We start from the raw sequence: 24,347 nt of genomic DNA, 5'->3' as shown, positions 1-24,347 counted from the left end.
CCAGTCTGCACTTTACCTCCAATTCCCTCCTCAACCCACTGCAGTCTAGGTTCCATTCTCATCACAGAAATTGCTCTCCTAAGGTCAGTGAAGAAAGAACTAGATGCTAAATCCAATGTATACTTTCTACTTCTTATATTATTTGATTTCTCTGCAGCATTTGACACTACTGATCACTTCCTCTGTAGTGATGTTTTTTTGTCTGCCCAACATCTCTTTAGGAAACCACCCTTCTCTCATTCTTAATCCATTTGGTTTAGATGGGGCTCACCCCACCTCTTTAGATCCAGGGATGGGTGGTGATCCAAACCTGACCAATCAGAATACTCACCTTCCCCTCAGTGCCGTGGTTGGTTTGGAAATAGGCATATAATTTATGCCAAGTCAGTTAAAACCTTTCTCAGATTTTTAAAACTGGACTTTTAATGGCAGATTTTTTAAAAAGTCAACAGTTATAAGGAGTATACAAGTCTAAAGCTGCTGGTGACCATTTTTATCAACATATGAGGACAACTTGCCTAAAAATTAATTCAACAGAGCAAAGCAGAGACTAGAGGTGGATTTCAGCTGTGCCTGAAAACAATTATATCCCTGGGCTTTCCAGCTATATGAGCTAATACATTCCATATTTAATTTAAGCTGTGTGAGAAGGATTTCAGTTGCTTGTAATTGAAAGGGTCTTTAATAATACATCCTTCTTGAAATTCTTTCTTCTTGTGGTTTCTGTAATTCTAACCTGTCCTATTTCCCTTCCAACTCCCTAGTCATTCTCAGACTCCTGTGTAAGTGTCCTTTTTCTGCCTATTCCTTAAAAATGTTGCATGAGATCCCTTTCTTGGTTCTGTTCTCACTCTAGACACTCTCTCTGAGTGAACTCATTCAATAATAATAATAACTATAAATTTTAGGATATATATATATAATGCACATATATATTTTCTCATCTTGACTATCCTGCAAAATATAATTATTCTTTCCATTTTACGGAAGTAGAAACTGAGTCTAAGTTGAGTAACTTGTTCTAAGTCACATGGCTAGTAAATGTTACATGGCCAGTAAATGTTAGAGCTGGCATTTGAACCCTGCTATCTCTGATTCCAATTCCCATAATATTTTTTAACACATTTATTCATTTATCAAATATTTGAGTGCTTACTATGTTTCTGACACTGCTGTAACCACTGGGAAATCAGTAGTAACCAATACAGACAAAAGCTCTACATTAATGTGTCTTAATTTCTAAAGTGGGTTAGAAACAGATTATTCTTCCTAAAAAAAAAATCAGTGGTTTTAGCCAGTGCAATAAGGTAAATAAAGGAAGTAAAAGTTATAAAGGTTGTAAAGGGAAAAGTAGGAATATCTTTTTTTTTTTTTCAGATGACATGATTGTGAACAAAGCAATTGATGTAAATTTAGGAAGATTTCTGGATACAAAGTCAATATACAAAAAACAATTATATTTCTATATATTAGCAATAAATAATTAGAAAATAAAATTTAAAAAATATTATTTTAATAGCATCAAAAACATTAAATATCTAGAAATAAATCTGACCAAAAATGAGCAAAACCTCTATACTGAAATTATAAAGCTTTTCTGAAAGAAATTAAAGACAACCTAAATAAATGAAAGCATATACCTTATTCATGAATTAGAAGACATAATATTGTCAAGATAGTAGTTCTTCCTCAGTTGACCTCTAGATTCAATGTAATTCTAATCAAAATTTCTATATGGTTTTGTATATGTGTCTGTGTGTGTATAAATTGACAAATTAATTCTAAAATTTATGTGGAAATGCAAAGGACCCAGGAAAGCCAAGGAAATCTTGAAGAATAACAAAGCTGGAGGATTTATACTACCAAATATCAAGATTTATAACAAAGTTACAGAAATTAGGATAGTATGGTATTGGCATAAGGATAGACAAATAACCCAATAGAACAGAATATAGAGTTCAGTTGAAAGTCCTGTATTGAAAACAGGAGGTGTTTTTAATAGTGATGCCAAACGGGAAATATGTATTTTGAGTCCTACCTCACTCCACACACAAAAATAAATTCTACATGTATTGTAGGTCTAAATGTGAATGATAAAACAATAAATCATTTTAGAAGAAAATATTCTCATGATTTTGGGGCAGGCAAAGATTTCTTAAAACATGAAAAGTACTGACCATAAAAGAAAAAAAAAAGTTGAGAGATGGAAACATTAAAATTAAGAGCTTCTGTTCATCCAAAAACACTGTTAAAAGAGTGAAAAGACAAGCAAAGTATGAGAAAAGATATTTACAATACCTATATTCATCAAAGATGTTTTTATCTGACTATATAGAGAACTCTTACAAATCAATAAGACAGAAAACCCAATAGAAAAATGGATAATAGTAGCCGGCCCCATGGCGTAGTGGTTAAGTTCAGCGCACTCCGCTTCAGCAGCCTGGGGTTCACAGGTTTGGATCCCAGATGTGGACCTACACCACTCGTCAGCTATGCTATGGTGGCGTACAAAATAGAGGAAGGTTGGCACGGATGTTAGCTCAGGGCTAATCTTCCTCAAGCAAAGAAAAAAAGAGGAAGATTGGCAATAGCTGTTAGCTCAGGGCAAATCTTCCGCACCAAAAAAATAAATAAATAAATAAAGGTTAAATAAAATGGATAATAGACTTGAACAGATACTTTATCAAAGAGGATATTCAAATAGCCTATAAATAGAGGAAAATGAGTTTCAGTTCATTAGTCACCAAGGAAATGCAAATTAAAATCATGAGATAAAACTATTTGTTCAGTAGAATAACTAAAATAAAAAAACAGACAATACCAAATGCTGACAAGGATATGGAATACAGGAATTTTCATACATTGTTGGTGGGAATCTAAATTGGTACAACTTCAGAAAATGGTTTGGCGCTATTTATGAAGCTGAACATACATATACCCTATGATCAGCATTTATACTCCTAGGTGCATACCAAAAGAAAGGAATGTATATGTCTCCAAAAGACATGTAGAGGAATGATCATGGCACCTTTTTTTTGGTAATAGTTGAATCTGGAAACTATTCAAATGTCCACCAACAGAATGAATTTAAAAATCGTAGTATATTTATAAAATAGTATACTATGCAGGGGCCGGTCCAGTGGCATAGCAGTTAAGCTCGTGTGCTCTGCTTCGGCAGCCCAGGGTTCGTGGGTTTGGATCCTGGGCAGGGACCTATGCACTGCTCATCAAGCCATGCTGAGGCGGCATCCCACATAGAGCAACTAGAAGGATGTACAACTATGACATACAACTATATACTGGGGCTTTGGGGAAAAGAAAGGAGGAAGATTGGCAACAGATGTTAGCTCAGGGCCAATCTTCCTCAAAAAAAAAAAAGTAGAATACTATGCAGCAATGGATAACAACTACTACTAGGCAACATGGATAAAAGTAGTTAAATTATTGAGCAAAAACGGATACAACAGAGCACACGCTGTATGATTCCATTAATATGAAGCTCAAAAACAGGCAAAATTAATCTATAGTGTTGGAAGTCAAGGGAGTGTTACTAAAGAAAGGAAGGAGGAAGAAAAGAAGGGAGAGGGAGAGGAAGAGAGAGAGAGAGAGGGAGAAAAGGGAAGGAAGGGAGGGAGGGAGGGAGAAAGGAAGGAAGGAAGGAAAGAAGGAAGGAAGGAAAATTAGTATTACCTTTGGAGGGAGATTGTGACTGGAGAGGTAGCATGAGGGGGATTCTGGAATTCTGATGATGCTCTTTTATCTTTTAAAAAAAAGGGGATAAAGTATTTGTTGTTAGTGCCATTGAGTCTATTCTGACTCTTAGCAGCCCTATGTACAGCAGAATGGAAATCTGCCTGATCTTTTTGTGCCATCCTCTCACCTTTCAGCACTATATCAGACAAAGCTCCACTGCTATTCATAGGATTTTCATGGCCAATTTTTTGGAAGTGTGTGGCCAAATCCTCCTTCCTAGTCTATCTAATCTGGAATTGTTTCCATTTCTGTGAAAAAGACTTGGAATTTTGATAGAGATTGCATTGAATATGCAGATCCCTTTGGGTAGTATTTACATCTTAACAATGTTAAGTCTTCCTATTCATGATCTTTCTTCTTTTTTAATGTAGTCACGCACAGCTGTAAATTTAACTCTGAACACTGCTTTCACTGCATCCCATAAGTTTTGGTATGTTGTGTTTTCATTTTTATTCATCTCTAAGTATTTTCTAATTTCCCTTGTGATTTGTTTTTTGACCCATTTGTTGTTTAAGAGTGTGTCTTTTAATTCCCGCAGATTTGTAAATTTTCTGGTTTTCATTTTGTTATTGATTTGTAGCTTCATCCTATTTTGGTCAGAGAAGATACTTTGTATGATATCTATGTTTTTAAATCTATTAATATTTGTTTTATGGACTAACATATGGTCTATCCTGGAGAATGTTCCATGTGCACTTAAAAAGAATGTGTATTCTGCTGTTGTTGGGTGGAGTGTTCTGTATATGTCTGTTAGAGCTAGTTAGTTAATTTTTGTATATGGTGTGAGGTTGGAGTCCAACTTCAGTTTTTTGCATATGGATATCCAGTTGTTACAGTACCATTTGCTGAAGTGACCATTTTTCACCATTGAATGATCTTGGCACCCTTGTCAAAAATCAATTTGTCATAGATATATGGGTTTATTTCTGGACTCTCAATTTTATTCCATTTCTATATGTCTATTCTTATGCCAGTACCACTTCAGTAAAGGTTTATAGTTTTCTTCATATTGATCTGACACATTTTTGTTTGGTTTATCTCAAGATTTTTTTTAAGTATTGTTGCTATTATAAGAAGAAACTTTGTAAAATTATTGGTATTGATTATTTTGTGACTTTTTAAAAAATTGTGGTAAAATACACATAAAATTTACCATTTAAATTGTGTTAAAAGTGGCATTCAATGGCATTAAGTAAATTCACAATGTTGTGCAACCATCACCACTGTCTAGTTCCAGAAATTTTTCATCATCCCAAACAGAAAATCCATTTGGTAAGCCTTTTAAAGCTGGAGATTTGTATCTTTCTTCAGTACTGAGAGATTTTCTTGCATTATTTCTTTGAATATTTCCTTACCTCTACACTCTTGGTTCACTTTATTTGACACTTTTATAAGGTGAATATTAAAAGTTCTAGATCTACCCTCCATTCTCTTATTTCTTTTCCCTGTTTTATCCACCTTGGCTTGATCTTCCAGTTTGCTGGTTGGTTGTTTAGTATTTTCTGATGTTCAAGCCAATGTACCAATGGTTTTATTGGCAACAATAATCCTTTTTCATTTCCAAATGATTTCTCTCTCTCATTCTCTCTCTTTCTTTATTGGTTTGTTCAGTATTTTTTTAAAATAAACTTTTCTTTTTAGAATACTTTTATATTTACAAAAAATTGTGACGATAATACAGAGAGTTCCTCTCTATCCCACATCCAGTTTTACCTATTATTAATATCTTATATTAATGTGGAATATTTGTCATGATTAATGAGCCAATGTTGATACATTTTTATTAACTAAAGTCCATACTTTATTCAGATTTCCTTAGTTTTTACCTAGTGTCTTCTTACTGTTCCAGGATTCCATCTAGGATACCATATTATATTTAGTTGTCATGTCTGTTTAGACTTTTCTTGGCTGACAGTTTCTCAGATTTCTTTTTTTTTTATGACCTTGACAGTGTTAAGGAATACTATCAGGTATTTTTGTAGAATTTCCCTAATTGAGATTTGTCTGATTTTTTTATGATTATATGATGATTTTTATGATTATACTGGAGTTATGGGTTTTTGGGAGGAAGACTACGGAGGTAAAGTGCTATTCGCCTCGCAACCTGTCAAGCATATCATATATGCTGTCAACATGACTTCTCACTGTTGATGTTAATCCCGATCATCTGGCTGAGATAGTTTTTGTCAAGTTTGTCCACTGTAAAGTTATTATTTTCCCCCCATTTCCATATTGTACTTTTGGGAAGAAGTCACTATGCACAGCCCACACTTAAGGAGAAGAGAGTTATGCTCTACCTCCTTGAGGGCAGAGTATCTACATAAATCTACGTATTTGGAATACCTCTGTACGGGAGATTTGTTTATTTTCCCGTGTTTATTCAAGTATTTATTTATATCAGTATGGACTTATGGATATTTATTTTATACTTGGGTTATAATCCAATACTACTTTATTTCATTGCTCAAATCGTTCCATCTTTGGCCATTAGGAGCTCTTTCAGTTGGCTGCTGTGTCCTTTGGACACATCCCAATCATTATAGAGTTTTTTTTTTTGAGCACTGCCTTATTTTCTGGCACTACAAGATGCTCCAGGCTTATCTTGTATGTTTCCTGCCCTAGTCCTAGAATTAGCCATTTCTCTGAGTCCTGTTTTTTTTTAAAATTGGAGATTGATATTAGAAACCAAGATCTGAGCACCAAGTGTCCAAGCTCTCTTAATTGTTTTTCTTTTTAATAACATTTATAACATTCTTTTTATTTCCTCTAATTTCTCTGCTCTGAGGATATTAATTACAATTCTTTTAGAGACTCCTTACATTTATTCTATTAGTGTTATTTCCTTGGGTATTATTAACTATTGCATTTGTTGAATTTAGTGATGGAGATAGTTTTCTTTACATATTTAGTGATTCTTATGTGTGTGCTTACATTTGCATTTGGGAATCCATGTTAGCCTTTCTGTGGACTGTGGAGTCTCTGTTTTCTGTAGCCTGCTGCCAGTGATTGTGGAGGATGGGTAAGATATGCAGACAGTGAAGTCTGTCAGCAGTTTATTTTCTCTGTGTGTGGAAGCATGATCCTGCCTCTCTAGCCCAAACCCACTCTGTTCCAGTACAGAGGTGAATGCCTCTGGTGCCTGATGGTGCCTCTCTCAGCTCAAATGGGGATGAAGATACACAAAATGTTCAGTTATTACCCTGCTACATCCTTTAAACTTGGGGTGCTCAAAGCTGCTCCCAAATTTCAGAGTGATCTTTTCCTGTGACTTTTTAATCCTATAGTTTCTTCAATCAATCTAATCCCGCCTACCTTACATTTTTCAGAGATCCTCAAAATTTCTGACTACTAAAGGCCCCTTTCATGATTGTCAGCACTCTTATTTTTATATTAAAATGCACACACACAACCTTTTCTGTCATTTCTAGAGATTTGGCTAAGGAGGAGATGTAGGTACCTGTTCTCAGTCCACTATCTTGGTCTAATTTCTCCATACTGAATTTTTTTAATAAAATCATGAAAGAGGTTGAAAATATTAGAGTGGGAAGAAATATATTTAAATATACATGTGTGGTAGACTTTCTTCACTGCCTACTCAGCCCCACCTTTTTGCCTGCCAAATGAACCTCAATTTTGTAGCAGATGGAAATCACTTGATATCAGGGAACTTGGTCTAAACCCTGACATAAGGGAATAAATTATGATTAGTCAAAATTATTCATAGTAATCCCTTTTCCCTTTACCAGCTATTGGTCTAGGGATAGGCATGTAACCTAATTAGGGCCAATGAAATGTAAAGGAAAGTCTTGGAGTGGGGTGTCTGGGATCTTCCTGGATAATATAATAGAACCTCGAGAGGAGAAAGCCCCTTTGTTCTCGATCCTTTTTTCCTATAAAGAAGTGATGCCTGGAGCTGCAATAGCTGTCTTGTGATCCTGAGGTATAAGCACAAAAAGTGAATAAAGAACAATAGAAACAGGCTAGGTACTTAATGAAAAGCACTGAGCTGCTGAATGACTTCTGATTAAGTCCACAATAAATGTCCTTATGGTTCAAGTCACTGTTGTCTGGTTTTCTGTTATTTTCACCTGTGTTCAAATAACCATGTAAATGGATGTAAAAAACTTTTTTTCTAATAATATTCTAAAGTAACATTGATTACTACTACTTCTAGTATTTCTAATATTTCTTACGTTTCACTTTTTTTCCCCTCAGAATTAAACATGGAGGGACAGCCAAAAATCTCAACTGGTTCAATAAAGGACTCTAACATTGGAGTCTCAAAGAATATTGTGGTTAGAAAGCCTGCAAAAGTGATTTTCAATTTAGATCAAACTGTACTGAATTCAAAGCTAGAACAACCATGGAAGAAAAATCTTTTTGAGAGAGTGGAGGCAAGAGCCCAGGCAATGCAGCAGAAAATAATAGATAAGGATAATCTGAAGAAGGAACTAGAAAAAAAGGCTGAAAAAAAACTCCCTAAGGATAATCTGGCTAAGGAGTGGTTTAATACTGAAAACATGACACTAAGTGCTCGTGCATATTTGCTTGACAAAATTCTACCCACGTTAGTTCCTGGAGTTGAAAAAATGTTAATGCAAGTGGAAAAGAAGAAGCTTTTGCCAGAAGTTGATATTCCAAACAAGTTTGATCCAATTAATTATTTGGGAGAATACTTAATGAGAAACAATCCTTATTATATCAAAGACTCGGGAATGTCTGGTTATCAGAGGGTGATGAGAGATGTCACAGAAGACCTGAAGATACATGTTCCCAACACTATCTGCAACAGGTACAATCTGTTACATTTTCAGTTGATGATCTAGCTCCTTACGTTGAAAAGCAAGTAGAACAATAACATAATCATACAAACAGGACTTAAAATAAGTAATTTTAGAGTTATTCAAAAAGTATTTATTAAGCTACTACTATGTGCTTCACTATTTATGAGGCACTTTGAAGATTAATGAGGTATATTAAATAAGTTCTTTGTATTCATGGATTTAGTTATCTCACTAGGATCCCAACTGTATATTTATTTGTTTACTACCTGTCTCCCTGCACTGGAAAGTAAGCTGTATGAGAGTAGGGACTTTTTTTTTTTGCTGAGGAAGATTCGCCCTGAGCTAACATCTGTTGTCAATCTTCCTCTATTTTGTATGTGAGCTGCCACCACAGCATGGCCACTGATGAGTGGTGTAGGTCCATGCCCAGGAACCAAACCTGGGCTGCTGAAGCAAAGCACGCCACACTTAACCACTAGGCCACTGGGGCTGGCCCCAGTAGGGACTTTTTAAAAATTTAACATTTCAGATAGGCAATATATTTACCTGGTTCAAAAGCCAAAATGTATGAAGAATTATACAGTGAAAAGTTTCTCTCCCATTCTTATCCTCCATCTACCCAGTACTCTACCTCTACCATAAATAACTACTGTTCTTAGTGTTCAGTGGATCCTTCCAGAGTTTCTTTATGCATACATAAACAAATGCAAATATGGATTCTTACTTTTCTTCCTTTTATACCAAAGCATGTGAATGAGTTACAAATATTTTTCTCTGATTTTCTCCTGCCATTTATTTTTTGTCATGCAGAAGATATTTTATTTCTACGTGGTGGAATTTATTTACAGTCATGCATTGCTTAACGACAGGGATACATTCTGAGAAATGCGTCATTAGGCAGTTTCCTCATATGAACATCATAGAGTGTCCTTACACAAACTTGGATGGTATAGCCTACTACACACCTAGGCTATATGGTACTAATCTTATGGGACTCGGTCTGTTGTTTCGTAATCACTATGGTCCCTGTGCTGTACCTTGAGATATCTTTTTGGGCATTTTTCCTGTGACTCCTCTTTATTAGCCTTATGGACTAATAATGGAACATTTAATCCATGATAGAAAGAAATATTACATAAAATTACTTTCTGTACCACAGCTACATAAAGGAGAAAAATAAGTCAGTATAAATGTTCAAGCGTTAAGGATACACAAACCAAGCAGAATCTAAAGGGAAAGAGACATAGGCCTTTATTTTGCTTATAATTCCCTGCAAATTAACTCATGTACAGTGTTCAAGGAACTTAATGCAGACTATGTGACAAAATCCATCGTGTATGTTTTCTATTGGAATGTAGTGTCTGCAAACAGTTTGAAGATTTACTTCTAAGTACTTACTTTTTGTCTTTCAAAAAAACCCTCAAAATGTCTAACTCATCCTTACAAGATGCCAGCACTAGGACTTGGCAAGACTGAGGGAATGTTTCATCCTTACTATGGGTCTTCCTCTGTTGCCAGGAGACAGTGACTTCCTAGACTGATGTCTGTCTGCTCATACTCCACACCAGCTGCCACCTCTTTACTGAGCCAAATCCTTGTGCCTATATTATGCTAGGAAATCCCATAGATGCTTCTCCCACAGGTGATATTATTAACATTAATCATCTTGTCAATATGTATTGAATATCGTATATATCCTCTGTCTTAGCTCGGTTCTACACCATCAAAACAGATGCTTCCCAGCCTTCCAGTGGGGAATATCCTTACTCTGGTGGCCTCTGCCTTGCTCTTAATCCTCCAGGAAGGTGGTTCAATTGGAATTCAACCACTTCATTTGGAAATAGGAAATCTTCACCAACAAGGCCAGCTTCAAATCTTGGAGGCACTAGATCTGAGGTACCCAGCATTTAGTGACAATGAACTAGACCACCAAACTTTGACTTAGTCCACCTGTGCCAGGTGCTGCATTCTTTATGCACATCAATTTTATCATCTCCTACCTATCAACTAATCAAAATCACTAGCCAGATGTTCTCTAAGAAAAAAAAAAAAAGCTAGCCAGCTTTCTCTGTCTAGAATATCCTTCCCTTCCCTTCTCTAGCTGGTTAATTTCTACTTGTCCATCAAGAATCAGCTCAAGTATCACTTCCTCTGGGATACCTTCTGTCACATCTGGTCTGGATTAGGCACTCTCTTTTATATTCCCTAAGCACCTGTAGGTTCATGTCAGCTCTTAGCACATTGTAATGTAATTGTTGATTTACCTCCCCATAATCTCTTTGAAGACGGACTATTTTCTATCATACCTGTATTTCCAACACTAAGCACAGTGCTTGGCATGTGATGGAACTCAATAAATGTTTGTTAGATGAACGAATTAATAAATTTATTGAGAAGTTTTCACTTATTCAATCAGTATACTTATTGCATAGCCACTGAATGATCAATGTTGAGACATACCTTATAAGGAAAAAATACAAAATTTGGTTCTTGTCATGAGGAACTTATACACTCTGGTTGAGGAAATATAACTAAAACATAGCTAAATTTATCAAAACATTTGTCCATGTACACTCTCCCCACTTCCCACACATTTCTCAACCTGTTCTATCTGGGCTTTGTTCCAGGATCTCTTCAATAAATGGCACTTACCAAGATCACAATATTTTTCATGCTTCTAGGCCCAGTGGAAAGTTTGCAGTCCTCATCTTACTTGACCTCTTAGCAGTAGTCAATGATGTTGACCATTTCCTCCTTGAAATACTCTTTCCCTTCCCTTGCATGATATCATTCTTTACTAGTTTTCCTTCTACTTCTGTTTAGTCCTTCTCAGTGTTCTTTGCTGGCTCATTCTCTGCTACGTGATCTTCAAATGTTAAAGTTCCTTAAGACATGGTTCTCCTCTCACTCCATAATCCTTCCCTGAGTGCTCTCATTCCAACACATCACTTCAGTTACCATCTGTACATTCATGACTCTTAGATTTATATTTCTAGCCCAAACACCTTTTTTGAGCTCCAGACCAGTATATGCAACTGTCTATTCAATATCTGCACTTGGATGTTTTCGCAGTCTCCTAAATTTCATCAACTCATTGTCTTATTTGATTATTCATCCAGAGTCTTAAGCCAAAACCTGAGAGATCAACCTTGACACCTTCTGCTTCCTCACTCGTCAATTCCTGTCAATCATTAAGTCCTGTTGATTTTTACCTCCTTCTCTTAAATCTGTTCCTTTCTGACCCTCCCCACTGCTGCCACCCTAGTCTAAGCTACCATTATCTTTCACCTGCACGATTGCAGCAGTCTCCTAACTGGTATGTTTACATCCACTCTTGCTTTCTTCCAATCTATTCTTTAACTGTAACTGGAGTGGTTTTTAAAAAGGTTAATCTTATCCTGTTTTTCCACAATGTGAAACTTTTCAATGTGTCCCTTTACTCCTAGGATAAAGACCAAAATCTTTAACTAGGCCTATAAGACCTTTCTTACATGCCCTCAAGGTCCATCCGTGTTGTTGCAAATGGCAATGTTTCATCTTTTTTATGACTGAGTAGTATTCTCTTGTATATATATACACCACGTCTTCTTTATCTGTTCATCTGTTGATGGGCACTTAGGTTATTTCCATATCTTGGCTATTGTAAATAATGTTGCAATGAACATAGGGGTTCATAGATCTTTTCATATTAGTGTTTTTGTATTCTTTGGATAAGTACCCAGAAGTGGAATAGCTGGATCAGATGGTAGTTCTAGTCCTAATTTTTTGAGAAATCTCCATACTGTTTTCCATGGTGGCTACACCAATTCACATTCCCACCAGCAGTGTACAAGGGTTCCCTTTTCTCCACATCCTCTCCAATGCTTCTTATTTCTAGTCTTTTTAATAATAGGCATTCTGAAGGGTGTGAGGTGATATCTCATTGTGATTTTAATTTGGATTTCCCTAATAATTAGTGATGTTGAACATCTTTTCATATGCATATTGGCCATCTGTATATCTTCTTTGGAAAAATGTCTATTCAGATCCTCTCCTCATTTTTTAATCAAGTTGTTTTGTTGTTGATTTGTATGAGTTCTTTATATATTTTGGATATTAACTCTTTATCAGATCCATGATTTGCAAATATCTTCTCCCAATTGGTAGGTTGTCTTTTCATTTTGTTGATGGTTTCCTTTGCTTTGCAGAAGCTTTTTAGTTTGATGTAGTCCCATTTGTTTATTTTTGCTTTTATTTCCCTTGCCTGAGGAGACATAGTCAAAAAAATACTGCTAAGACTGATGTCAAAGAGCGTACAACTTATATTTTCTTCTATGAGTTTTATGGTTTCAGGTCTTATATTCAAGTCTTTAATTCATTTTGAGTTAATTTTTGTGTATAGTGTAAGATAGTGATCTAGTTTCATTCTTTTGCATGTGGCTGTCCAGTTTTCCCAGTACCGTTTATTGAAGAAACTTTCCTTTCTCCATTGTATGTTCTTGGCTCCTTTGTTGAAAATTAGCTGTCAATATATGTGTGGGTTCATTTTTGGGCTCTCAATTCTGTTCCATTGATCTGTATGTCTGTCTTTCTGCCAATACCATGCTGTTTTGGTTACTATAGCTTTGTGGTATACTTTGAAATCAAGGAGTGTGATACCTCCAGCTTTGTTCTTTTTTGCAGAATTGCTTTGGCTTTTCAGGGTCTTTTGTTGTTCCATATAAATTTTAGGATTCTTTATTCTATTTCTGTGAAAAATGTTGTTGGGATTTTGATAGAGATTGTGTTGAATCTGTAGATTGCTTTAGGTAATACAGACACTTTAACTATGTTAATTCTTCCAATCCATGAGCACAGAATATCTTTTCATTTCTTTGTGTCTTCTTCCATTTCTTTCAACAATGTCTCATAGTTTTCAGTTTACAGGTCTTTCACCTCCTTAGTTAAATTTATTTCTAGATATTTTGTTCTTTCTGTTGTGATTATAAATGGTATTGTTTTCTTGATTTCTCTTTCTGCTATTTTGTTGTTAGTGTATAGAATTGCAACTGATTTTTGTATGTTAATTTTGTACCCTGCAACTTTACTGTATTCATTTATTATTTCTAGTAGTTTTTTGGTGGATTCTTTAGGATTTTCTATGTAAAATTATGTAATCTGCAAATAGTGACAGTTTTATTTCTTCCTTTCCAATTTGGATGCCTTTTTTTTTCTTTTTCTTGCCTAATTGCTCTGGCTGGGACTTCCAATACTATGTTGAATAAGAGTGGCAAGAGTGGGCATCCTTGTCTGGTTCCTGTTCTTAGAGGGATAGCTTTCAGTTTTTCACTGTTTAGTATGATGTTAGCTGTGGGTTTGTCATATATGGCCTTTATTATGTTGAGGTACTTTCCTACTATGCCCATTTTATTGTGAGTTTTTATCATAAATGGATGCTGAATCTTGTCTAATGCTTTCTCTGCATCTATTAAGATGATCATATGATTTTTATTCTTCACTTTGTTAATGTGTATCCCATTGATTGACTTGTGGGATGTTTAACCATCCCTGCATCCCTGGAATAAATCCCAGTTGATCGTGGTCTATGATTCTTTTAATGTATTGTCTGGTTTGCTAATATTTTGTTCAGGATTTTTGTTCATCAGTGATATTGGCTTGTAATTTTCTTTTTTTGTGTTGTCTTTGTCTGGTTTTGTTGTCAGGGTTGGCCAATGGGTTGGCCTTATAAAATGAGTTAGGAAGCATCCCTTCTTCTTCAATTTTTTGTAAGAATTTCTGATAAGGATAGGTATTAAATCTTCTTTGAATGTTTGGTAGAATTCACCAGAGAAGCTGTCTGGTCATGGACTTTTGTTTTTGATTATTGTTTCAATCTTCTTACTAGTGACTGGTCTATTCAGATTCTCTATTTCTCCTTGATTCAGTGTTGGAAGATTGTATGATTCTAAGAATTTATCCATTTCTTCTAGGTTATTCAATTTGTTGGTGTATAGCTTTTCATAGTGTTCTCTTATAATCCTTTGTATTTCTGTAGTATCCATTGTAATTTCTCCTCTTTCATTTCTGATTTTATTTATTTGAGCCTTCTCTCTTTTTTTCTTAGTGAATCTAGCTAAAAGTTTGTCAATTTTGTTTATCTTTTCGAAGAAACAGCTCTTAGTTTCATTGATCTTTTATAGCATCTTTTTAGTCTCTATTTCACTTATTTCCACTCTGATTTTTATTATTTCCTTCCTCCTACTGACTTTGGGCCTTGTTTGTTCATTTTTTAGTTTCTTTAGGTGTAATATTAGATTATTTATTTGAGATTTTTCTTGTTTCTTAAGGTAGGCCTGTCTTATTATCATCTTCCCTCTTAGTACTGCTTTTGCTGCATCCCATTGATTTTGGTATGTCATATTTTCATTTTCATTTGTCTTCAAGTATTTTTTTATTTCTCCTTTCATTTTTTCATTGATCCAATAGTTGTTCAGTAGCATGTTGTTTAGTCTCCACATATTTGTGACTTTTCCAGCTTTCTTCTTGTGGTCAATTTCTAGTTTCCTACTGTTTTGGTCAAAAAAATGCTTGATATGATTTCAATCTTCTTAAATTTATTGAGACTTGTTTTATCTCCCAACGTATGTCTATCTCTGAGAATGTTCCATATGCACTTGAGAAGAATGTGTATTCTGCTGCCTTTGGATGGAATGTTCTATGTATACCTATTAAGTCCATTTGGTCTAATGTTTCATTTAAGGCCAATATTTCCCTGTTGACTTTCTGTCTGGACGATCTATCCATTGATGTAAGTAGGGTATTAAAGTTCCCTACTATTATTGTGTTGCCGTCAATTTCTCCCTTTAGGTATGTTAATAATTGCTTTATATATTTTTGTGCTCCTATGTTAAGTGCATAAATATTAATAAATGTTATGTCTTCTTGATAGATTGTCTCTTTTATCATTATATAATGTCCATCTTTGTCTCTTGTTATCTTTTTTGGCTTGAAATCTATTTTGTCTGATAAAAGTATGGGCTACCCCCGCTTTCTTTTGGTTGCCCTTTGCTTGGAGTATTATCTTCCATCTTTTCACTTTGGACCTATCTTTGTCTTTAGAGCTGAGATGAGTCTCCTGGAGGGAGCATATTGTTGGGTCTTGTTTTTTAATCCGTCCAGCCACTGTGTGTCTTTTGATTGGTGAATTCAATCCATTTATGGTGATTATTGATATATGAGAACATAATACTGCCATTTTTATCTGTTGTTTTCTGGCTGCTCTATATTTCCATTGTTTCTTTTTTCTTGTGTTTCTGTCTACCATTTCATTTCAGTTTGATGGTTTTCTGTGTTTTTCTCAGTTTTCTCTTTTTGTTATGTTTCATGTCTCTGCTCTGAATTTTTGTTTTGTGGTTACTATGAGGTTTGTGTAAAAGGTCTCATAGATAAGATCTTTTACTGCTGATAGCATCTTATCTTCCTTTGCCTATACATATCTTTCCTTTTCCTCTTCCCCTTCTATGTTTTTGTTGTCACAAATTATCTCTTTTTATGTTGTGAGTTTATCACCAAATTGAAGTGGTTATAGTTATTTTTAATGCTTCCTTTCCCTTTAACCTTTATGTTATAATTGTGTTTACCAACCTTTCTGATATACAGTTGCAATTTTCTCATGCTGTCTGTCTATCTATCACCTTGATCAAAGTTTTGTATACCTTTGCCTTTTCATTTCAGGTAGGAAAGCTCCTTTCAACATTTCTTGTAAGGCAGGTCTAGTGGCAATGAACTCCCTCAGCTTTTACTTGTCTGGGAAAGCCTTTATTTCTCCTTCATATCTGAAGAGTAACTTTGCTGGACAGAGTATTCTTGGCTGACAGTTCCTATCTTTCAGTATTTTTATATATCATTCCACTCTTTCTTGGCCTATAGAATTTCTGCTGAGAAATCTGCTGATAGCCGAACGGGGGTTCCCTTGTAGGTTATTGGGGTTTTTTCCCCTAGCTGCTTTTAATATTCTTTCTTTGTCATCAACTTTTGACAGGTTTATTATCGTGTGTCTTGGAGGTCTTTTTGCATTGAGATAATTGGGTGTTCGTTTTTTTTGTGTGTGAGGAACATCAGCCCTGAGCTAACATCCATGCCAATCCTCCTCTTTTTGCTGAGGAAGACTGACCCTGGGCTAACATCTGTGCCCATCTTCCTCTACTTTATATGGGATGCCGCCACAGCGTGGCCTGACAAGCAGTGCATCGGTGTGCACCCAGGATCCGAACCCCGGGCTGCCAGCAGCAGAGCATGCGCACTTAACTGCTACGCCACGGGGCCAGCCCCTGGTTATTCTATTAACTTCATGGGTTTGTATATCCAGTTCCTTCTCAAGGTTTTATTGTTAAATGAATTATTGTTAAATGAATTAAATAACCTATTCTAATCTGGCTTTTGCTCTCATGATGAAAGTTTTCTTGTTTTTTGTTTTGTTTTGTTTTGCTTTTTTATTTTTGTTTTTAGATACATAATATTATTTTGAGATATGTCTTAACTTGGAGTAATTGAGTATTTAATTTTGAAATCTTTGGAATTAATCATCAGTATTTAATGAGGAGGCTATGATAAATGTTCTTCATCATTTTATAAAATTCCAAATAGGCCTAATTATTTATTTGTTCAAATATCATTGATTAACCAGTAACTTAGATTTTTCTTAAGCATTACACCTTATGTCAGGAATCTCAGTTCATAATAAGATATATATTGAATAAACAAAAAGAAAATAAGAATTAAGTATAATAATTATGTAGACATATGTCATATATGGATTTTTATAGGAATACTCATCACAGGAATAATATGGACATGTTCCAGGAATGGCAAGAAGTCCAGTTTAGCTTTGTGAAACTAACACCACCAGAGCTTAAAAACAAACAAACAAACAAAAACTGAGTTTATTAATTTGCCAGGCAAGAGAATATACACCAGTGAAGAATTCACTGAGTAGTTTGCAGAGGGGGAAAATTCAGGGGTTTTTAAGTGTTAGGAAGGGAGCTTTCTAATGGTTATACTTATAACAACTGAAAACTATCACACTGTATATGACAGAGACTGTAGGTTTGTACATGATTGATTAAAACAAGTCCCATTGTTCAGCAGTCAAGAAAGCGTCTTCAGTAGTGGTCTGGTGTACTGGTCACTCAAAGTTCATGGTCAATTATCCATTTAAGCTGGTTAGAACCAGTTTTGATGAAATACAACATTCAGTTTTGATATAATCTAGGCAAATGCTGCTGTAAGTGGAAGAGTTTCTTTGTACAGTTGGATGGATAGCATATGGACTGTCACAACTAGGTTAGGGAAGCATTCTACTTCTATTCTTTAATCAGTTAGATTTATACTGTGCTTTTCTTTAAAAGCTCTCAAAACACTTGTATGGGGAAACTGCTTTATTAATTAGCTTTTGCTGCATAACAAAATACTTCAAAACTTAGTGGCTTAAAGCAATAATTATTTATTTGCTTATGATTTTGTGGATTGGTAACTTTGGGCTGGGCTCTTGGCTCATCTCTGCTTCACATGGTATCAGTTCGACTCACTTGGGCATTGCAGTAACGTGGCAACTGATGGCCTTAATCACTTGTCTAGTGGTTGGTTCACTATTTGCAAAAGCAGTAGAGGTAACTGGATCATCATTCAGCAGGCTAGCCTACGCTCATTTCCAAGGTGGTGGTGGAAGGGCTCCTAAGTTCAGTAAAAGAGAGCAAGCTCCAATGTTCAAGCACTTTTCTTATCTTTTGTTTCCAGTTTCATTGTGATATAATTGATAACACTTTTCAACTTTGTGCTTGCATCATGTTTCCTAATGGCCCATTGGCCAAAGCAGCCACAGCCTGACACAAGGGATGCAGAAATATACTCTACTTCTTAATGGGAGGAGCTTCAAAGTTACATTGCATACAAACAGACATGCATACAGGAGTGGGAAGAATTGGTGATCATTTTTGCATTTTACTACACTGTAGTTTTTCCTCCTTTCCAGTCTTCTTAAATGTAGATTTATATTTAGAATCCGCTTGCAGGTTATGTCTGCCCTACACTGCCAAAGTTAAGAGTTTTGGATGCTATGGAATTCTGTTGATTGATGTAGATATCCTCCTGAGATAATGCAGACCACAGAAGAGAAATTTTATTCATTCTCTGAATGAGTTACATAATCAATTTAAAATCCATTTGAATTACATTTGGAGTCTCATGTACAGTGATCTTGAAGCACAAAACTAGGTTTTGTTTCTAATTGTGGGCATTAGTAAGTGGAAGGAAATGATGTCTGAGCTGAGACCTAAATGAGGTGGAGGATCTAGTCAAGCAAACAGGGGGAGAAAAATATTTCAAGCAGATGGAAATATGATAGAAACCCAATTTTGTTAATCCATTTTTGTGTTTCAGTGATTAATACACATGAGTGTCTGGAGACACCCAGTACTTATTATACAATACATCTTCTTTACTTCTCTGCTCTGCATTGGACCCTAAGCTTTATAATGGCAGAATCCATAGTAGGTGCCCAATAAATATTTGTGTAATGAGTGAATAAGTGACTAACTTAGTAAGTGAGTGAATGAATGAATAATGCGAAAAAGCTAGAAGAAAGACACAGACACAGAATAGAGAGGCATACAGGAATGAAGACCCAAATTGAGGAGAATGTGGTATAGAAAGAGGGAAACAGGGAGGAAGGGAGAGAAGGAGAGAGAGAGGGAGATAAAGCAGCAGAGGGAGAAAGAGTGGGGGAAGAGGAGAAGGAGAGCCAGAAGAGGAAGGGACTGGGGGCTCTGAGATAAGTGGTAGAGGTTTGGCTGCTTAGCAGTTGCTTCAGAGGAACTTAGCACTTCCTTTAAAATACTAATTGATTTTCTAGCAGTTCAGAGACAGGCCATTCTGCACTAGTAAAACATTTTGCTGTTTTTATTTTCAAACTTCAAAGTTTATTTTTGAAGGCTTATTTTCCTGGAGAATTTTGAAGGCCTCATATGGGCATAAAGTAATGACTTAGATTTCAGTTGTTTCTTTTGGATTATTAGAGGTGTCCAATTTACCAGTTCTTACTGAAAATTCTTTTGTGTTTCAAAATCTGTCAGATTACCTTAGTCTTTCTTCTTTGAAAGATGAAGACCTGCCTCAAACATTACTGGAAAATTGTTTTTGAAACCAGCAGCTGTATTTATTATTCTGAGCCACTTTGGTGTTTCAGTCAAAACCAGTTTGGGCTTTGTGAAGTCCTAATAGAGATGATGAACATAGGAACAAATAAAATCAAAATTCTACCCCCATTCTCAACCTGGGTGATGTAGCTCTGAGTACAAGAGTAACTGTTTTGCTCAGGGACTGTCCAAGTATTTGACTCTGGCCAGTAAAAGGAAATTGGCAATATATATTCCCAGAGAGAAATCAAAAGTTTGGTCCAAAAGGCATCAGAATTACCTGAGATGTTGTTATAAATGCAGCTTCCAGGCTCCTACCCTACACCTGGAATCAGAATCCTTCCAGATGAATCCTATGTCCAGGGAAGAGAGAGGCCCACCACCTTAAGGCCTTAGTGCCTTCAACCTTGCTTTCAGGGTATACGTAGCAGCTTCAGGGGCTATTCTTAGTACTTCTTAAGTATGGTAGTTAGTTGGGTAAAGTAAGGCCTACCTCTGTAAAAAGCCAAATAATAGTAGAAGGCAGCCTATGATTAATGTCCAATTCAGTAAGTGCTAGGGGAAGAGGGGATCACTGCAGGCTTGAATCAAAGAAGATTTCATGGAGAAAAGACAAGTTCAAAGTTTAAAGAAGGCTCTAATCTCTTGCATTCTGCCATTTGAACAATCTGAATCAAATCCAATGGCATTAACTCAGCGTGTCTTCTATTTCTATGTCCTTCAGAGTATCCAAGATGAAGGAGAATATTAAACAGAAACGAGAACAAAGAGAACATATAAATGAAGTCAAAGTCAAGGTGGCCAACACACGGAAACAGGCTCTGCAAGAACAGTTCGATGAATGGATTCTAGACCCCAAAGGAATGATTCCTATGGTAGTGGTAAGAGAGGGGGATATATGTGAAGGGTAGTGGGGTGGGTGATAAGAGGATGATTGCTAGAATACTAAGTGGAGTACTAGACACCTCCCTCTAAATTTTCAGTAAGTTGATTCTTGATCTGTCTGGTCTATGAGAGTTGATTTCTTCACTTTTCTCTTGAGTGCTTGAAAAGAAATTCTAGCTAGGTTTCCAAAATATTGACTCTGGCTAAGGTTCCCAAACTCTTCATTATAGGCAGACATAGCTTTCATTTGTTTATTAGTATGTGACCAATTACTTCTGTGGACTAAGAGACCATGTCTCTTAGCTCCAGAATACAACTGTACTCTAAGAGTTAAATATTTTCTCTTAAGTGTATATAGATGTGAGAATACTTATTGGTTAGATACAACACCAAGCATATTTCTGGTTCAAAGTGAATTATTAAAAATTGAACAAGGAAGACAAGCCACAGACTGGGAGAAAATATTTATAAAAGACCTATCTGATAAACAACTATTATTCAAAATATACAAAGAACTCTTAAAACAGCAATAAGAAAACAACCGATTGAAAAATGGGCAAAAGACCTGAATAGACACTTTGCCAAAGATATGCAGATGGCAAATATGCATATGAAAAGATATGTCACATCTCCACATATGCTCATCAGGGAAATGCACATATGACACATACTCCACGTATGTCATCAGGGAAATGCAAATTAAAACAACAATGAGATACCATTCCATACCAGAATGGTATGAATCCGGAATGGCCAGAATCTGGAACACTAACACCAGAGGCTGGCAAAGATGTGCAGCAACAGGAACTTTAATTTGTTGTTGGTGGGAATACAAAATGGTACAGCCACTTTGGAAGACAGTTTGGCAGTTTCTTATAAAACTAAACATACTCTTACGATATCATCTAGCCATCATGCTCCTTGGTATTTACCAAAAGGAGTTGAAAACTTATGTCCACACAAAAACCTGCACATGGATGTTTACAGCAGCTTTATTCATAATTGCCAAAACTTGGAAGCAATGAAGATGTCCTTTAGTAGGTGAATGGATAAATAAACTGTGGTACACTCAGACAATGGCATATTATTCAGCACTTAAAAAAAAAAAGCTATCAAGCCATGAAAAGACATGGAAGAAACTTAAATGCATACTAAGTGAAAGAAGTCAGTGTGAAAAGGCTACATACTGTATGTTTCCAATTCTATGACATTCCAGAAAAGGTAAAACTGTGGAGACACTAAAAAGATCAGTGGTTTCCAGGAGTGAGGGAGGAAGGAGAGATGAATAGGCAGGGGGCAGAGGATTTTTAGGGTGATAAAACAATTCTGTATGATACCATAATAATGGATACATGTCATTATACATTTGTCAAAACTCATAGAATGGGGCCAGCCCGTGGCTTAGCGGTTAAGTGCGCGCGCTGCGCTGCTGGCGGCCGGGATTCAGATCCCGGGCGCGCACCGACGCACCGCTTCTCCGGCCACGCTGAGGCTGCGTCCCACATACAGCAACTAGAAGGATGTGCAGCTATGACATACAACTATCTACTGGGACTTTGGGGGAAAAATAAATAAAATTAAAAAAAAATTAACAACAAAAAAACTCATAGAATGTAAAACACCAAGAGTGATTTCTAATGTAAACTATAGACTTTCGGTTATGATGTTTCAATGTAGGTTCATTGATTGTAACAAATGTACCACTGTAGTGGGGGATGTTCATAGTGGGGGAAGCTGTGTATGTGGTGGGGGGCAGGGAATATATGGGAATCATCTGTACTTTCTGCTCAATTTTGCTGTGAACCTAACGCTGCTCTAAAAGTTAAAGTCTATTTTTTAAAAATGGACCAAGAAGAACTCTGAAATTTCGTTTTTCAATAACTGAAGAATAAGGAATTATAGAGGATTCTTTGGATTGCCAAGCTGGTTGCCAAAGGTGCTTGTAGCTCTATCATGCCCAGTGTCTGAGAGTTGCTAGAAATGTCCCTGGAGGGGGCAAAAAAGGATGACTCTTGGCATCCTAGTTCTCACACAAAAAGGTTGGGAATCATTAAGGACATATATGCAAAAGCATTTTGTATCTCTTGGAATATTCTATAAAGTAAATATTAATTATTACTATGTCTTCCCCTGGGTTAAAAGGATTAACCCAGGACTTAAATTGAAAGACTAAATGGTTTTTAGTCTAAAATACTAAATATCTGGTTGAGAAGTAATACATGTTTCTTTCTTTGATTTGCAGATTCAGAATGTTCTTCATGAATTTTTTCAAAATCCAGATTTCCAGCTTGGTAAGCCTGCCTATTATTGTAGTATTTCTATTTTTCTCTTTTTTGGGGTGGAGGGAGGGAGGGATGCTGAATTAAGATGAAGAGTCAATATTGAGATAGATGTTATTCAAAACTCTTACAGAGGTACTTAGGCACTTTTGCTCTTTCTGGATGAAGAATGTAGAAAAGCACAGAGGCATTGAGTGATTTTCAATCCTTTTAGTTGAGTGCCCCATTTTATTACAAATATTCTGTAATACCCCTTTATTAGCCTATCAAATTCCTAGAAAATATTAATTATATACACAGAATTTTAAAATAAAGATATAATGTTATAAGTGTGATATAAAAGAGAAATACAAGGAAAGACCTAAGAAAATTATATGTACTATATTTTGATATATAAATGCTTGGTTATAACTTCACTAGAAGATATAATGGAGTAGTCAGACATTTGTACCTACTTGCATGGATATTTAGATATAAGAAAACTAAAATTATATCCAATCAACCATTTTCTTTGTATTTCACATTTTTTTACAACTACTTTATTGAGATCATAATGGTTTATAACATTGTGTAATTTCAGCTGTAAATTATTATTTATCAATAGAAATAAATAAGTATAGACTGCATCATGCTCACCACCTGTAGTCTAATTTTTTATCTGTTACCATACATATGTGCCCCTTTACCCCTTTTGCCCACCTCCCAGCCCCCTTCCCCACTGGTAACCACTAATCTGTTCTGCTTATCTATGTATTCGTTTATCTTCCACGTATGAGTGAAATCATGCAGTATTTATCTTTCTCTGTCTGGCTTATTTTGCTTAACATCATACCCTCAAGATCCATCCATGTTGTTGCAAATGGGACGATTTTGTCTTTTTTTATGGCTGAGTGGTATTCCATTGTGTATGTATATATATATGTATACCACATCCTCTTTATCCATCTGTAGCAGGGCATTGGGGTTGCTTCCACGTCTTGGCTATTGTGAATTATACTGCACTGAACATAGGGGTGCATAAATCTCTTTGAATTGTTGATTTCAATTTCTTTGGATAAATACCCAGTAGTGGGATAGCTGGATCATATGGTATTTCTATTTTTAATTTTTTGAGAAATCTCCATACTATTTTCCATAGTGGCTGTACCAGTTTGCATTCCCACCACCAGTGTATGAAGGTTCCCTTTGCTCCACATCCTCTCTAACATTTGTTATTTTTTTTGTCTCGGTAATTATAGCCATTCTGACAGGTGAAAGGCGATATTTCATTGTAGTTTTGATTTGCATTTCCCTAATAATTAGTGATGTTGAACATCTTTTCATGTGTCTGTTGGCCATCTGTATATCTTCTTTGGAGGAATGTCTGTTGATATCCTCTACCCATTTTTTGATTGGGTTGTTTGTTTTTTTGTTTTTGAGTTGTATGAGTTCTTTAGATATTTTGGAAATTAACCCCTTCTCAGATATATGATTTGCAAATATTTTCTTCCAGTTGG

The 24,347-nt window shown here is 35.7% G+C and overlaps 1 protein-coding gene across 1 annotated transcript in view; it reads left to right on the top strand.

Moving 5' to 3' along the window:
* The window catches only part of EFCAB5 (EF-hand calcium binding domain 5), a 114,310-nt gene that overhangs the window by 7,297 nt on the left and 82,666 nt on the right, over window positions 1-24,347 (top strand). Inside the window, exons 4-6 of the mRNA XM_087440690.1 lie at window positions 7,969-8,545; window positions 20,412-20,568; window positions 22,815-22,863. Of these exons, the coding sequence (XP_087296816.1) occupies window positions 7,969-8,545; window positions 20,412-20,568; window positions 22,815-22,863 (783 nt within the window). The remainder of the gene's footprint in view (window positions 1-7,968; window positions 8,546-20,411; window positions 20,569-22,814; window positions 22,864-24,347) is intronic.

This window comes from Ceratotherium simum, chromosome 16 (genome assembly GCF_057802395.1).
Source record: "Ceratotherium simum simum isolate JZ-2026a chromosome 16, ASM5780239v1, whole genome shotgun sequence".
Classification (NCBI taxonomy): Eukaryota; Metazoa; Chordata; class Mammalia; order Perissodactyla; family Rhinocerotidae; genus Ceratotherium; species Ceratotherium simum.
The sequence above is the reverse complement of the archived record's forward strand: the minus strand, read 5'-3'. Positions and strand labels throughout refer to the sequence as shown.